The 16,669-nt window shown below is 36.2% G+C and overlaps 1 protein-coding gene across 1 annotated transcript; it reads right to left on the bottom strand.

Annotated features, from left to right (window-relative positions):
* Window positions 1–788: 788 nt before the first annotated feature.
* LOC115698771 (DNA-3-methyladenine glycosylase) lies at window positions 789–2,544 on the bottom strand. The gene is made up of 6 exons (XM_030625946.2): window positions 2,128–2,544; window positions 1,942–2,013; window positions 1,707–1,830; window positions 1,412–1,482; window positions 1,252–1,309; window positions 789–1,144 (listed from the first exon to the last, which is right to left on the bottom strand). Exons 1-6 carry the CDS (start codon window positions 2,374–2,376, stop codon window positions 981–983), a joined length of 738 nt encoding a protein of 245 aa, XP_030481806.2. The 5' UTR covers window positions 2,377–2,544; the 3' UTR covers window positions 789–980.
* Between the last annotated feature and the right edge of the window lie 14,125 nt (window positions 2,545–16,669).

Below are 16,669 nucleotides of genomic sequence, written 5' to 3'. Positions count from 1 at the left end.
TGGGTTACTAGTATGCTATGTTTATTATTCTATTAGTATTTTTAATTATAGCATTAAATTATGGAGTATATAGATAAATATATTATTTTAGATAATAAAATTAATGATAAACGTTTTTTATGTACATTTTTATTTAAAATTTTAAATTTTGCAATTGTATATGAGGGCACAAAGTTGAAAATTGATGTAAATATATCACTAAATTATTTTTTATGTCAAATATAACACATTTTTTACTTATTTTTTTTGTCAAATATAAAAATTGTTACTTGGAGATGGTCTCATTCTCATTAATTAGTGATGAGAATTGGAGAAGCTGCCTCCAACGTTTCTGCAATCCCCTCATGGTAGTTGGCCCTTAAGTGAGAGACTACATAATACATAAATCATCTTCCAATGGATTTGGACTTCCTTTATATCATTTCTTTATTCTCTTTGCAAAATTACCTCTTCTACAATATCAAACAAATTAAATTGAAACCATATATTTTCTATTAATTCATAAAAATATATAATTAAAATTTAATTTTTTTTTAGATATTTCTACTTGTAAAAGTGCATTTTCATGCCTTAATAACATGCACAAGTAAATGAATTAGCGACAAAATTAAATGAGTGACTTGTTCATACTTTCTGTAAAGAGAGAGCAATGAATTGTTGTATGAATGAATGAAAGTGAAAACATTAAAATGGAGTATATAGTGGTATGTACTATGTAGTATAAGGTGTATATCGTCATTCAAGTAAGGCCGTTTGTTCCACATTTCACAATATAATACAAGGGACAATGGCATGAGCAGATTTTCTTCATTATAAAAGGGAGTTTGGTGTATTTACAATATTGAATTATAAAATCCTCTGCTATTCAAAAAAAATGCTTATAAAATCTCTAACAATTCACATTTAAGCTGCAGGATGAGTTACCGCTGTACATGAATCATACTCCAAAAAAAGGGAAAAGAACAATCTGTTTTGGTGTGTTAGGGTGGCCTGAGTGTGCTTTTAGGAGCACTTATCCAAGGTGTACCAGCAATAGCAAATCTCCACAGTGCATTTACATGTTCTGGTAAAGCATAATCGATGCCAACACGTGGGCCGACCAAAATCTTTTCAGGCTCCGGACCATCCAAAATTTCCAATCCACCTGGCCAAAAACCAACAGTGAAGAGATCAAACCGAATAGCTTATTTGAGAACTCATAGTTGTACTCATTCAGTAAGTTGGTAATGTCATATTTGGTTAAAAACATACCAGCATTGAAGAGTGGATGGTTGGACCATTCTGTTGAAAGGCCCAGTGCTTGCCCAACCTAAAGATAAAGATCATCAGTCACATGTTCATAAAGAACACATTATAGTTTCCAATTCAAACACAATGATCTATGAAAGAAGACAGAAGATGACACACAAACCTTTCCGGGTCCACTAAGAAGAACAGGCTTATCAGTCTTCTGACCTCGACGCTGCTGAATAATCTCGATTCCTGCAATCAAATCATCATGGCATAATGATAAACTCTCTTTTTTGAAGATAATCCCTTTTAACAATTCATCAAAGCTTATATGAAATGCCCACAAAAAGGAACATATTGCTGCCAATTACAAGAACAATTTCATTTTGCTAAATTCACTTTCCAATATTGTCATTTTGACAAACTCGAAATTTTATTTCTCCCACTGGAATTGGAGAATGAGCAGGATTACTTACCAGAAATTGGAGCACAAGAACGAATCAAAACAGCAGCTCCAACACCTTCCTTGTCAGCTACAACATTGAGCATTGAATGAAGACCATAACAAAGATAGACATAGGCATGTCCACCTGCTCCAAACTGTCACCATTGTACAGTGAATATTCTCAATTGGGTCAAAAAAATCAACTTCAAAATATTTTAACCTTTTCTTTTCAAATGTTAATTAAGTAAAACAAATTCAAATCTTACAACAGGAGCTGTTCTTGCTGTAATGCCAAATCGACCATGGCAAGCTGAATCATTGGGTCTATAAGCTTCTACCTGAAATAGATAAATAAATAATGAGTCAAACAGACCCACATTAATTCACACTTGCTAAGATAACTGAATTAATTATTTTGAAACAAGCAGAGAAATGAGAAAACAGGAGACGACCTCGGTGATCTGAAGAATGACTTCATCTCTCTTGAGAAATTTTCCGAGCAATCGTGGGGCAAGGTCTAGGGAATCAATTTGGAAGAAGGAAAAGGGCAATATCGGTAATTTATGAAGGGATAGCTGAGGTGGGTTGGCGTCGGCTTCTAATCTCTGAGACGACCGAATCTGGTCGGCGGTGGGGATGGGAATGGATTTCTTAGGTTTGGGTGAAACTGCAACTCGCTTGAATTGCCGACTTCTTTTCATGTCGCCGATCAAACCAAAAAGGGAGTCAGTATCATACCAAGTAATGTTCGATCAAGTTTTTTTTTTTGCCTTTGAAAGGGAGTCCGATCAAGTTTCCACAACAACAATAAACAACTAAAGAGTAGAGTTACTAATTGGATTAATTATGTGTCATCACAAAATTTATCAAAAACAATAATAAAAAAGAAAAATATTGTTTTTTTTTGTTGGCGTAGAACTTTGACATAAACAGAATTTTTAAAATCCTTAAAAATATTTTTTAACTAATTTTATTTTTAACGATCTTAAATCTAACAATCTCAATATTTTTAATCAACTTAAAAGTTTAACGGTGACAAATTTTTTTTTAAAAAAAAATATAAAGGTGCATTTAATTTTGTGGGATAAAAAAAAATTCCCTAGTATTAAAGCTATTTGATGGAATTAGTTAGATTGTTTTATTAAATACTAGTTAACGAAGCCGGACTTCGTGCGGTATGTAAAATAATTTTAAAAATTTTTACATTACAATATAATTTTTTTTGTTAGGATATCAAAATACTTTTTTTTATTATAGATAAGAAATAATAAAATTATAAATTAATTCTCAAAAATACTTAAAGTACATATAAATAGCAAAAATAATCACTATCTAATAATTTTTCATATATATATATATAGGCAGCCGATTTTGTGCCCAAATGTGCAAAACACTGATTGGAATCCGTGTACGGCAGGTAGGTCCCACGTTAGAATAGTTATAATTTTTAATTATTTAATTAAGTTGGCAACCGGTTATTCTAGGTTTGGTAACCGGTTGTAAATTTGAATTTTTAATTGAAAAATAAAAAGGTACAATTTTATTACTGTTCACGTCAGTTAAAGTAAAAAAAAGTACAACAGCTTTACTGTTCGTGGCAGTTAATTGTACAAATATACTGTAGGCAGTGGGTCCATGTTGTCGGAGTGGGGTTATTTTGGTATTTTACATCATGTATGTAATTTTGGAATTGTAGTTGAGTACAAAATATCACGTACCGAGTACATTAATTGTTTATGCATGCTGTTTAGTAAAATTAGTGTACAAAATATCACGTACCGAGTACAAAATATCATGTACAGAGTACATTCATTTTTGTTTCGTAGTACATTGTTAAGAATAATTTGTTATAAATTATGAAATTATATGTTGGTATATATTGAGTTTTACGTTGGTGTATTATTTTTATTTTTATTTTATTATTGTGTATAAAAAAAATTAATTACCATGGAAATTTTGACCTTATAAGATTGAATTTTCTTGGGTAAAATAATTTATTTGTTCATTAATTATAAATTTGAGATTTGTTGAGATAAATACCTTAAACACGGCAAACATAACATGAAGTATATAAATGTAGAGTTTTTGAAGCAATAACTAGAGTCATAAACCTTAAAACATCAACGGTTAAAAATAGCTAGTTATATATATGAATGACCATAGTATGATTCTTGTGTGGAGGAAGGCGGTTCAGGGAAATACGCGTTGGAGTGTTCATTGAATGAGTCAGTTGTTGGTTGATTGTGTGCTGACTGTTGCCCCTGAGATCCAGTATTCTGTTGACGGTTTGGGCACCGCCGATAATCATGGCCTGATGAGCGACAAATGCGACAATGTCTTGAGTTTCTTGGGATCTGCTCCCCGTTCGGTCCTTCCCTTGGATTTCCCGTACCCTTTGTTCTCACAACTTCAGGGTCTTTAATAATGTTGGGGTTGTTATGATATCTTCCAGGTTGTGGCGTCTGTCCTTCTGGATTGGAACTCATCTCAAATTCTTCCTTGAACATTAGAGTTAGCCGTTCAATCTCTTCCTTTGCACGCGTGTACGAATCCTCTGTTTTTGCTGCATAGAAAGTCAAGTTATAAGTTAATGAGCTGAGAGATCCAAACCTAGCCATCTCATAAATGTGTTGTTGTTCTTGGGCCGGGGGGTTAAAATGTAGGTGGAGATTTGTCTTCGCGGATTTGCTCCATCGCTTCATGAGAAGAGTATTAGGTATTCTTCTGATGTTTAATCTTTTCATTGTAGCCCATAAATGTCTACAAGGGTACCCCTGACTTTCATATAGCATGCAGCTACAGTGTAGTGCTCGTTGGCCTTCACAGTAATGAACTCGGTATCGGACTTCCGGATGCTGAAACTTTCCAATGGTGTATATCTGCCACTCTCCTTCTTGCTCCTGACTTATGACAAAATAATTATTCTCTAAATCAAGCTCCTCAGCAACCTTGTGGTACATAGTTCTTGTGTAGAATTCAGCACATTGGTTGTAGTACGTGGTCAAGCATGTAGGATTAGGTGGGTGAGGTCGAGTGCATCTGCTTTTGAAGTCATTTGCAGTCTCGTTGTGTCCGAGCTTTGAGACCCGTCATATCTATGGTTGTTACGAATTCACGCAAGCAATAATTCTTCTCTAAAAAATTTTTTAGGGCTGAGTTGATCGATTCGCAACGTTGTGTGGTTCTCATTCCTGCAACGAATGAACCCCTTAAATAAGTTTCTGCCCACTGTTTTCTTGTGTCGAATGTTGTTTGGCACCATTCATTATCTGTTAGTTGTTGGGTTTCGACGACGCCTAACCATCTTGCTTCGAAATCCTCCTCCTCGTAGTAGTTGTACATTAGATCTTTAAATATTTTCAAGAAGATCGGATCTTTAACCTTTTTGGAAGCATTTGTATTGAGATGCCAAGCACATAGACGGTGTGTCACATCAGGCATGTGTTCCATGATGGCCTGTTTCATGGCCACATCTTGGTCAGTAACTACAACATTTGGCTTCTTATCTCCATGGCATTCGAGAAATTTTTGAAGTAGCCAACGATAGGATGGAAGCTTCTCGTGGAGGAGTAGAGCGAACCCGAAGATGCATGTGTTGAAATGGTGGTTTACGCCAATGAGAACAGTGAGAGGCTTATTGTACTCATTTGTCATGTAGGTGGTATCAAACCCTAGTACATCCCCAAAAGCCACATAGTCGACACGTGAGTTTCCATCTGCCCAAAATAAGTTAGCCAATCGATTCTCCTCGTCCACCTGATATACAACGAAGAAATTTGGATCCCTCTCTGCGAGACAATCAAGAAATCCCAACGCTCCTTCCGAGTCCGTCTCTATCTTTTCTTCTCGCTTGGCACCAGCAACCCTGTTGTAGACATCTCGAAGTTGACATGGCATTCTCTCGTAACCTCCACTTTGCAAAGCAACATGAGACATTATGTTGGCAGTTTTAATTCCAACTGAGTTCATCGACCTAACTTGGGCAAGCAAGCCATCGGACACTACTCGGTATGATCTTCAAAATTGTAGCTCACTTGATGAAGCGAGGTCGTGATTGTGTATTGTGCTGAACTCTTTGCATTTCCAAGTGTTAGACGGTTGTGTGAGTAAAATACGTAATGCTGCCTGACATCCGGTTCTAGTGACATCATGAGGTCTCTTTTTTCTTTGTGTTTCCGTTATTGTGATTCTTTTGTAACCCTCGGAACAACAAACCCACCTGCGCATTACGATGACTCCGTGAGAACGTCGTACATCATCTTTTCTTGTGCCGAAACCCATCCGTTTCGCATACATTTCGTAGAATGCTTCCCATTTTCCCAGTTTGTCGAGACTCTTGCCTAGGACGTCACATATTTGAATCTCATTCACTGGTTTTGTGATGTTTAGCTCTGCTGTTATGCTTTCCCATTCGTAGGTTTGTTCCTCATTCATGTTCTCTGCTTGAGACTCGGCCTCCATATTGTATCTGTTTGAATTAACAAATTAAATGATAAAGTTAATAGGTAAGGAATGGTTTTCGAGAAAGATAAAAAAAAAAGGACTTACTGATAAGTAACCAATTGTTCCTTCGACGTTAATGTACTGGAGTGGAGTTACAGTGTTCGATTGTTATTGATATCCAAGAATTAGAGATGAAGAGTAAGGGAAAGATAGTGGTGAGTCGATTTAAATTAGATTTTATGAGATTGAATGCCTCAGATTGTAGAGTAATATGGGTTGGTGATCACATTTAAGTGTGTTGGGCTGATATTAATGGGCCTTTCAAATATTGGAAACTCTATTCCACTCTCTTCGTACTTTTGAACAGTAAAATAGTACAATTACATTTACTTTTGAATAAATTAATTGGAAAATAATGTTATTGTATGATTTTTGGGTTTAGATATTTTGTTGAGTTGTATGGGTTGGTGGTAACATTTAAAATTGTTGGGCTTATATGAATGGGCCTTTACCAACCTTTTTTAATGAATTAAACCACTTCGTACGTCAGGAAAAAAGTAATAGTACATTTTTGTATTTGTGGAAAATAAAGATTGAAAAGTAAGGATGTTTTTTTTTTGTATGAATTGATGACATTTTTTAGTAGAATGGGTAGTTTCTCCCATTTATATATGTTGGGCATTTATATATGTTGGGCTGATATTAATGGGCCCTTCACCTACATCTTCTTATGAATTAAACCGTCGTTGTACGTTAGAACAGTACCGTAGTACATTAGGTTTTCTGGGAAAACGGGATTGATGAATAATGTTGACATTTGACCATACTACGTACGCCTACACGTGTATTTAACTGTGTAATTCAGAAATTTAACCACCCCTCTTTTGACACATCAGATGTGCCCAATGGAGTACATCCCAATAGAGTACAGCTAACTAAAAAACGTACTATAGGGTTATTCTCCACGACTTATATAACACACTTGAGACGTTTTCCAATCCAGCCTCAAGTTTATAGAGAAATTAACTTGTAATTTAGTTATTAGCATTACATATATCAAGTATGAGTTCAGGTCCACACTGGGTTATTTTCAATGGACCAAATGAAGGTATCTATAGTAGGTACGAAGACGCTGTAAGCAAAAACACTAATTCTGATGCGTCCATAAAAATAATTCGTTATGAATCTTTCATAGAAGCTTTCTCTGCTTTATGTCTACATGGAGAGACGGGACAATGCTTCAATGGGCAGCAAGTTAGAGAACTTTGCTGTGTTAATGAGTTTCCCTGCATGTGGGATTCTGATGATGATAATGATGAAGAGGCTATCCTTAATTCTGTTTCCTCACTGTTTGATGAGGGTGAATGCTCTGGTGCAAATAAATCACCCGAACAGGACAACGTGAAAGATTCGACTGACAAAGGTGAGGACCGAAATGGAGATGATATACAAGTTGGGGACAAAGAAGGAGTGGATACTTCTCCAAAAAACAGTAAATGATGCACTGTGTTAGTGTCCAAGTTATGTTATTTTATATTTTGATGCTATAATGTACTATCAGTATTTGTTATGAAATCTGTACTTCGGTTTATTTTGCAGTATTAATGTCACTTTCCTCATTAATTAATTGTGGAATTAAAAGTGAAGTGAATCATTGTGAAATCACAACTGCAAACAGAAAGAAAATAGACTTAAAATAATATAGTAGAGTTACATACAACTATATATATAATGGAGGTAAGTTCTTCAATCTCATTAAATGGCCTAACAAAAAGTTGATAGAACGGCCATATGAGATGAGTTGTAACAAAAGTACACTATATATATATATATAAAATACCACGATTGAAACCGAACAGATGTTCAATCAAGTTCTATAACTTGAGGGAACTTCCGTTGAGACGGAGGGCTATTGTCTCTGAACGGGGACTTTGGTCGTGAAGGACTTTCTCTTGGAGTAGTGATTGGTGATTCTTGTTTTACATGAAGTGGGTAGTGGGGTATGGACACCTCGGTGTAGTCGAGAATGTCATCCATGATACCCTCTAATTTTTGTCTTGAAGTGTTGGCTTCTTGCATGAAGTGGGCTGTATGGTACAGGTGTTCCGCCAGTTTGTACGACTCCTGCTTGGCCTCCGTGGCTCGTGAATGAGCCTTCCTTATCAGCTTTTCGTGTTCGTGGAGAACAGACTCCAGCCTTGCACAGTTAGGACATCCTGACATGGAGGCTGAACGGAGTCTTGGACTCCGTGACGGTGTACCTACGGGTCTTGTGGAAGAGAAAGGATGCGGTGGGGATTTTGGAGGACTTGTTTCAAAAGGGTTGAAGTTTTGGTAAGGGTCCATTTGATTTAGGAAATAGTAAAACGGGGTTTCAAAATAAATGCTTAGTTTGTATAACCTAACCTTTACTTATATAGTGGTTTGGTGGGTTGATGTACACGTAATTCGGTTCATGTAATTTAATAATGGATTTTTTTTTCCCAATTAAACCATTTAATAGTTAATAAATTTTGACAATGGTAATATCCACTTACGACAATCTCAAAAATCCCAATTTACCCATTTAGTTAACCAATTTTAATAGAAGGAGAAGGTGAATCAAATCCAAACAAAATCTAAGTAATATAAAAAAAGTACTATGTGATGTGACATTTTTCTATTAAAAAAAATAGTACGTACGGTTTTTTGATTTAAATAATAATTTCCAGAATTGAAGTAAAAAAAAAATGTCACATCACCATCTTGAAATAATAAGTACATGGTTTAAATGGTGAAATAAAAAATGTGATATGACATCCACTCATTTCAGTAGTCAATAATTTATTAACATTTCACATCATAATCGTTGTTGGGACCACTACCATAGTTAATTAACTTAGTTTTGTTAATTTTGTTGGGTAATACTATCATAGGGACTACTATCGTATTAAAGCTGACCTAATTCATTTGTCCAAATTTTAATAACAAAAATGTGATATTAGTATATTAGAGCCCAACAAATATTAAATCTCCTTAAGTAATATACGTAGGTTTCGTGTTTGCATATAGTATCTTAATTAACTCAAATCAGGGAATCCCATGAGATCTGCATGTACTGAGTTTGATTTGACGTTACACTGTGACATCTCTGACGTACGTTATTTAAAGTATATGAAATATTCCATTTAACGTCAGTGAGTACACTGTGGGACGTAGACAGAAAATTAAATATTGATAAGACAACAATTGGTTTTTTTAGTGAGTATGTAGAAATTAAAATTAGAGGAAATAGTCCATACTTGGCTAAGAAGATTACAATATTTGGACAATTTTGAAATAATTCCCAACAATATAAGAACGTGGACTATTAAGAATGGGTAGTAGTCCAAATTTAGTACAACTCCTAAATAGGAAATGGTTGAAACTGTATTAAAATAAGTATTTTACGAATAAATATGTACGAAATTATAGTTTACATTTGACAACAACTTCTAATTATCTCATTAAATTCAAATATTGAGTAAACATAATTGCACCATACTGTATTTACGGTGTGAAGTACTGTGCACATATATTGATGTACGTTATTTTCAAACTTGAACTTATTGAGATATGGGAGATCCAGCTTCTGCCGTACATTGAAATACGTCCCAAATATATTTGCTAATTAATTTGTGGGAACCACATTACAATTTTTCACATCTTGATTTAAACATTACAAATTTCCAATATTAAAAGTGAACACCCAACTACCATTACCATGAAGATGTTATGAATCCGTGTTGGTAAAATTAATATTAAATATTTTCATTTAAAACCTGATTTGACTAGACTGTACACCCTATCAATCAAGATGACTTTGTCAATGCATTGGAAAAAGGCATTTGGAAAATCCAACCTAAATGGTGATGTGAGTTCAAATTTCAAATGAAATAATATTTAAAAATAATAATTAATAATTTCGAAGGTATTACTAATTACTTGATAGTAATTATATGTCATTATTTCACTAATTTTGTACCATTAATCCGTATAAGGTCACAACATTAGGGTGTACCATCTACTTTGAAAACCCTAGCTCATCCACTTATTTTATTATGGAATTATTTTTTAAAATCTGACATTGCAAGTGTTGTTCATAACTTATTGGAAATAGTGAAACTCAATGGCACATATTGGGTCAACATAGTTCCATTCCAAATAAAATTTAAGTTTACAGTTACAAAGACATACACAATAGAACAGAATTTGTACATAACTTAGTTGTATCCCAAAATAAATTAATTAGGATGTTTTTTACACTGAAAAATGTAGGTTGTATTGAGATATACTATAATATCAGTACTATTATCACATGATGCTTTATCTGACTCAAGACTTTAGTTTTCCACCCCGCGTGTCGATTTTGGTCCAGTGTTTGGCGCACCGACGGCTGTATCAAATATGATAACACTCATCCCCCGATGGCCTTGTGGACTACGGGAGGTTGGGTAGGTTCGGTTGGATGGGATATTTGGCGGCGTCTCAAGTAGTTCCCTCCAGCCTAATCCACCAGTCCGAACCCTTCGTCAATATTACCTGAATATACATGTAGCACGTACATAAAATTTCTAAGAATCAATTTGTAATAATATACTATTGAAAAAAATAGACAAAAATAGTTGAGTTATTACCCAGATTTATTATGAGATGATTGATTGAATTGCTGAAATTTCCTTAATGCATCTACAACACACGGTTGTATTGCATACCAATCCTTCTGTTTACACATCTTCACTTCGGTGCAACAACAATACATAATTTATTTTTTCATATATTATCCCTACACATATGTGTACAGGAAGGGAGTGAGTTCTCTAGGAAAGAGAACAATACTAAATTGAGGTAAGAAGGAGTAAGGACAGGTAGAGGGGTATATATAGTACTTGTGGATGTGATTGTGTTGTGTAGTCTTTTCAAAAATTAAAAAATAATAATTAATACAAACTGGTACGGCTAAAGATGGGGTGATATGAGACCAATACAAACCTGATTTTGTCAATGCATTGAAAACCGTTAGTTCAACATACCCAACCAACTAATAAATTTTCCTTGAAAGACGTAATTTGAACCAACCTATTGACCGGTTTTGTTATGGTTTGGTTCAGTTTGTACGTGTAAGAAATTAGTACAATTTGTGAGAAAAAAAATTGTTATTAGTTTGTATTGGAATTCTAATTTCCAATAATCAGTTGACATGTGTAGGATGTATTACCTTCTTTAATAAAATAAAAAATATTTATTTAAATATACAAACCTTTGAAGTCAATATGAATGAAAATAATGTTTTAATTTAAATATACATTTTGAATTTTGACTGGGTTAATATCAATGAAACTTAATTTTTGTCTTATGTTAATAAAATCTCCTACAGTACATATGATGTGACATATAACTATGTAAAACTCAGCCAAGTACGTTTTTACAATAAAATAATAATTTCAACACTTAAAGTAAACAACAAATCCTTCGAAACCCTAAAAAACGATTTTAAATAAATGAGGAAGACCTTTTTTGTATTTTAAAGTAATAAATATTTTAATAATATTTTCCCATCACTCCATATACGGTCAAATCAGTAGGTTGTACTATCCCCTAGAATAATCTAAAATAAAAAATACGTACAAATCTGTTATTACTATAATTAAAATATTTAACTAATTCTGTTCTTAATAAAATTACAGAATTTATTAAAAAGAAAATCAAGTACTATAGTACTATTTATTTTTTTTGATCTAAGTCAAATATTGTATGTATATTTTTTAGTACAGTTTTCTTAAAAAAAAATGATTTTAATAATTAATTAATATCTCGTTGATTGGGACAAGATACCGTAAAATACGGTTGTTTAATTTTTGGTATTGTTTATTAGTGGATTTAATATAAACCAGTTAACCATGTACATCTTCAGATTGAGCGTCAAATAAAAATAAAAGACAAATTATGCAACCAATTAATTATCATAATTATTTTAGTACGTAAATTGATTAATTATCATTATTATTTGATACTGTAAACATACATTCTATTGTGATGAATTTGTACATATACTATAACATCGGGACTCTTATTACATGAGGAAGCAATTTGACCTAAGACTGTAAAAAACGCTGACATTTGCCTCCCGCATATCTTTTCTTCAAGGGTCTGGCGCACCGTTGTGTCAAATATAATAACACTCATTCCTCGGTGGCCTTGTCCACTCGGGAGGTTAAGGTTCGGTAGGATGACATATTTGGGTGGCCGTTTTGGAAGTAGTTCCCTCCACCCTACTCCACCCATCCCAAACCTTCGTCAACATTTCCTGAATATACATGTACGACATACAATAAATTTTTAAGAAACAATTTGTAATAATATACTATTGAAATAAATAGACATAAAGAGTTGAGTTATTACCGACATTTGTTATGAGATGATTGATTGAATTGCTGAAATTCCCTTGATGCACATACAACACACGGTTGCAGTGCATACCAATCCTTCTGTTTACACATCTTCACTTTGGTGCAACAACAATACATAATTTATTTTTTTAATATATTATACACACGTCTACATATAGGGAGTGAGTTGTCTAGGATAGAAAACAATACCAAATTGTGAAGGAATAAGGAGAGGTAGATGGGTATATATAGTACTTGTGGATGTGATTGTTGAGTGTAGTCTTCACAAAAATTTAAAAATAATAATTAATAATATAACCCTAGGTACGGCTACAAATAACCTAAAGCTATTTATTTGACTTTTTCAATCCCTTGAAAAACGTAATATCAACAAACCCAACCCCCTACTAACTTTTCCTTGGAAGACGTAATTGGAACCAATATGCATGCTCGGTTTTGTTCTGAATTGGTTCACTGTGCTAAACAAAAATTATGTATTTAAATAAGGTAAATGTTGCTCCCATTGTTATCACATGTAGCAACAAATATCCTAATATTATGTCCAAATAAACATGTGTGGCCAAATGAATAAGAAATTAAATTAGGATGTTTACTAATAATGAAAACTCCATATTTTTTTAAATACGATTTTAATATTTCATTAAAATATTATTCGTTGGAGTAAATATTGCAATAATTTTTGTAAGATTACATGAACGTATCAATCGTTGGAATCAAGATTACAATAATTTTTTGAATACTATATAAATATAGATATTTAATAACAAAACCGTTTAATGTTATGAATACAATAGTAGTTTAAGACAAGAAGTGACTCTAGTAATAAAATCAGGAGAATAGTGAATCCGGTACGCTTCATGATGAACTGAGTACACACTCAGCCCAAACAACCTAAATTCATAGTGCGACTTCTGCCATAGTGCATCGGTGTCACTCTGTACAACCCTAGGTCGAACTTGATTCGGTGAGTTCGTTAGAAGAGGAGTGACTCCGGTACCCAACAGCAAACTTCAGTACATACTGTGTCACGACGCATGTAAACACCGCGAGTGACAACATGAGTGCTATGAAAGGTTGACTGTCGCGCCGTACAACCCTAGCTTGAACTGGATTCAGTGAGTTTGTTAGGAGGATAGTGACTCCGGTACACCAAAGCTTACTTGACTACATACTCTGTGACACAGGGCCCGTAAACACCGCAAGTGACAGCGTCAGTACTACGAATGGTTGAGTGTCCCTCCGTACAACCCTAGGTGGAACTGGATTCAGTGAGTTCGTTAGGAGGATAGTGACTCCGGTACACCAAAGCTAACTTGAGTACATACTGTGTGTCACCTTAACCACACAAAACCCTAGCTTGTGACAGTGTGAGTCCTATGAAAGGTTGACTGCCGCTCAGTAGAATCCTAGCCCGAGAGGATGTTCAGTGAGTTCCTCGTGAGGATAGTGACTCCGGTACACGAATGGTGACACGAGTACTTACTGTGTGTCACATTAACCAAAAAACACCCCAGTAACAGTGTGAGTGCTACGAACGGTTGACTGCCGCTCATTAGAACCCTAGCCCGAGAGGATGTTCAGTGAGTTCGTCATGAGGATAGTGACTCCGGTACACCAAAGCTAACTTGACTACTTACTGTGTGTCACATTAACCAAAAAACACCGCCTGTAACAGTGTGAGTGCTATGAAAGGTTGACTGCCGCTCATTAGAACCCTAGCCCGAGAGGATGTTCAGTGAGTTAGTTATGAGGATAGTGACTCTGCTACACCAATGCAAACCTGAGTACTTACTGTATGTCACATTAACCAAAAAACACCGCCTGTAACAGTGTGAGTGCTATGAAAGGTTGACTGCCGCTCATTAGAACCCTAGCCCGAGAGGATGTTCAGTGAGTTCGTCATGAGGATAGTGACTCCGGTACACCAAAGCTAACTTGACTACTTACTGTGTGTCACATTAACCAAAAAACACCGCCTGTAACAGTGTGAGTGCTATGAAAGGTTGACTGCCGCTCATTAGAACCCTAGCCCGAGAGGATGTTCAGTGAGTTCGTCATGAGGATAGTCACTCCGGTACACCAAAGCTAACTTCACTACTTACCGTGTGTCACATTAACCAAAAAACACCGCCCGTAATAAACAGGAGTGCTATGAAAGGTTGACTGCCGCTCATTAGAACCCTAGCCCGAGAGGATGTTCAGTGAGTTCGTCATGAGGATAGTGACTCCGGTACACCAAAGCTAACTTCACTACTTACTGTGTGTCACATTAACCAAAAAACACCGCCTGTAACAGTGTGAGTGCTATGAAAGGTTGACTGCCGCTCATTAGAACCCTAGCCCGAGAGGATGTTCAGTGAGTTCGTCATGAGGATAGTGACTCCGGTACACCAAAGCTAACTTGACTACTTACTGTGTGTCACATTAACCAAAAAACACCGCCTGTAACAGTGTGAGTGCTATCAAAGGTTGACTGCCGCTCATTAGAACACTAGCCCGAGAGGATGTTCAGTGAGTTCGTCATGAGGATAGTCACTCCGGTACACCAAAGCTAACTTGACTACTTACTGTGTGTCACATTAACCAAAAAACACCCCAAGAATAAAGGTGAGTGCTATCAAAAGTTGACTGCCGCTCATTAGAACCCTAGCCCGAGAGGATGTTCAGTGAGTTCGTCATGAGGATAGTGACTCCGGTACACCAAAGCTAACTTGACTACTTACTGTGTGTCACATTAACCAAAAAACACCCCAGTAATAGTGTGAGTGCTACGAACGGTTGACTGCCGCTCATTAGAACCCTAGCCTGAGAGGATGTTCAGTGAGTTCGTCATGAGGATAGTGACTCCGGTACACGAATGGTGACACGAGTACTTACTGTGTGTCACATTAACCAAAAAACACCCCAGTAACAGTGTGAGTGCTACGAACGGTTGACTGCCGCTCAGTAGAATCCTAGCCCGAGAGGATGTTCAGTGAGTTCCTCGTGAGGATAGTGACTCCGGTACACGAATGGTGACACGAGTACTTACTGTGTGTCACATTAACCAAAAAACACCCCAGTAACAGTGTGAGTGCTACGAACGGTTGACTGCCGCTCATTAGAACCCTAGCCCGAGAGGATGTTCAGTGAGTTCGTCATGAGGATAGTGACTCCGGTACACCAAAGCTAACTTCACTACTTACTGTGTGTCACATTAACCAAAAAACACCGCCTGTAACAGTGTGAGTGCTATCAAAGGTTGACTGCCGCTCATTAGAACCCTAGCCCGAGAGGATGTTCAGTGAGTTCGTCATGAGGATAGTGACTCCGGTACACCAAAGCTAACTTGACTACTTACTGTGTGTCACATTAACCAAAAAACACCGCCTGTAACAGTGTGAGTGCTATGAAAGGTTGACTGCCGCTCATTAGAACCCTAGCCCGAGAGGATGTTCAGTGAGTTCGTCATGAGGATAGTGACTCCGGTACACCAAAGCTAACTTGACTACTTACTGTGTGTCACATTAACCAAAAACACCGCACCGTAACGGTGTGAGTGCTATGAAAGGTTGATCGCCGCTCATTAGAACCCTAGCCCGAGAGGATGTTCGGTGAGTTCGTCATGAGGATAGTGACTCCGGTACACCAAAGCTAACTTGACTACTTACTGTGTGTCACATTAACCAAAAAACACCGCCTGTAACAGTGTGAGTGCTATGAAAGGTTGACTGCCGCTCATTAGAACCCTAGCCCGAGAGGATGTTCAGTGAGTTCGTCATGAGGATAGTGACTCCGGTACACCAAAGCTAACTTCACTACTTACTGTGTGTCACATTAACCAAAAAACACCGCCTGTAACAGTGTGAGTGCTATGAAAGGTTGACTGCCGCTCATTAGAACCCTAGCCCGAGAGGATGTTCAGTGAGTTCGTCATGAGGATAGTGACTCCGGTACACCAAAGCTAACTTCACTACTTACTGTGTGTCACATTAACCAAAAAACACCGCCTGTAACAGTGTGAGTGCTATCAAAGGTTGACTGCCGCTCATTAGAACCCTAGCCCGAGAGGATGTTCAGTGAGTTCGTCATGAGGATAGTCACTCCGGTACACCAAAGCTAACTTGACTACTTACTGTGTGTC

Source organism: Cannabis sativa, chromosome 8 (assembly GCF_029168945.1).
Source record: "Cannabis sativa cultivar Pink pepper isolate KNU-18-1 chromosome 8, ASM2916894v1, whole genome shotgun sequence".
Taxonomy (NCBI): domain Eukaryota; kingdom Viridiplantae; phylum Streptophyta; class Magnoliopsida; order Rosales; family Cannabaceae; genus Cannabis; species Cannabis sativa.
Note: the sequence above shows the minus strand (reverse complement) of the source record. Positions and strands in the feature narration are given on the sequence as shown.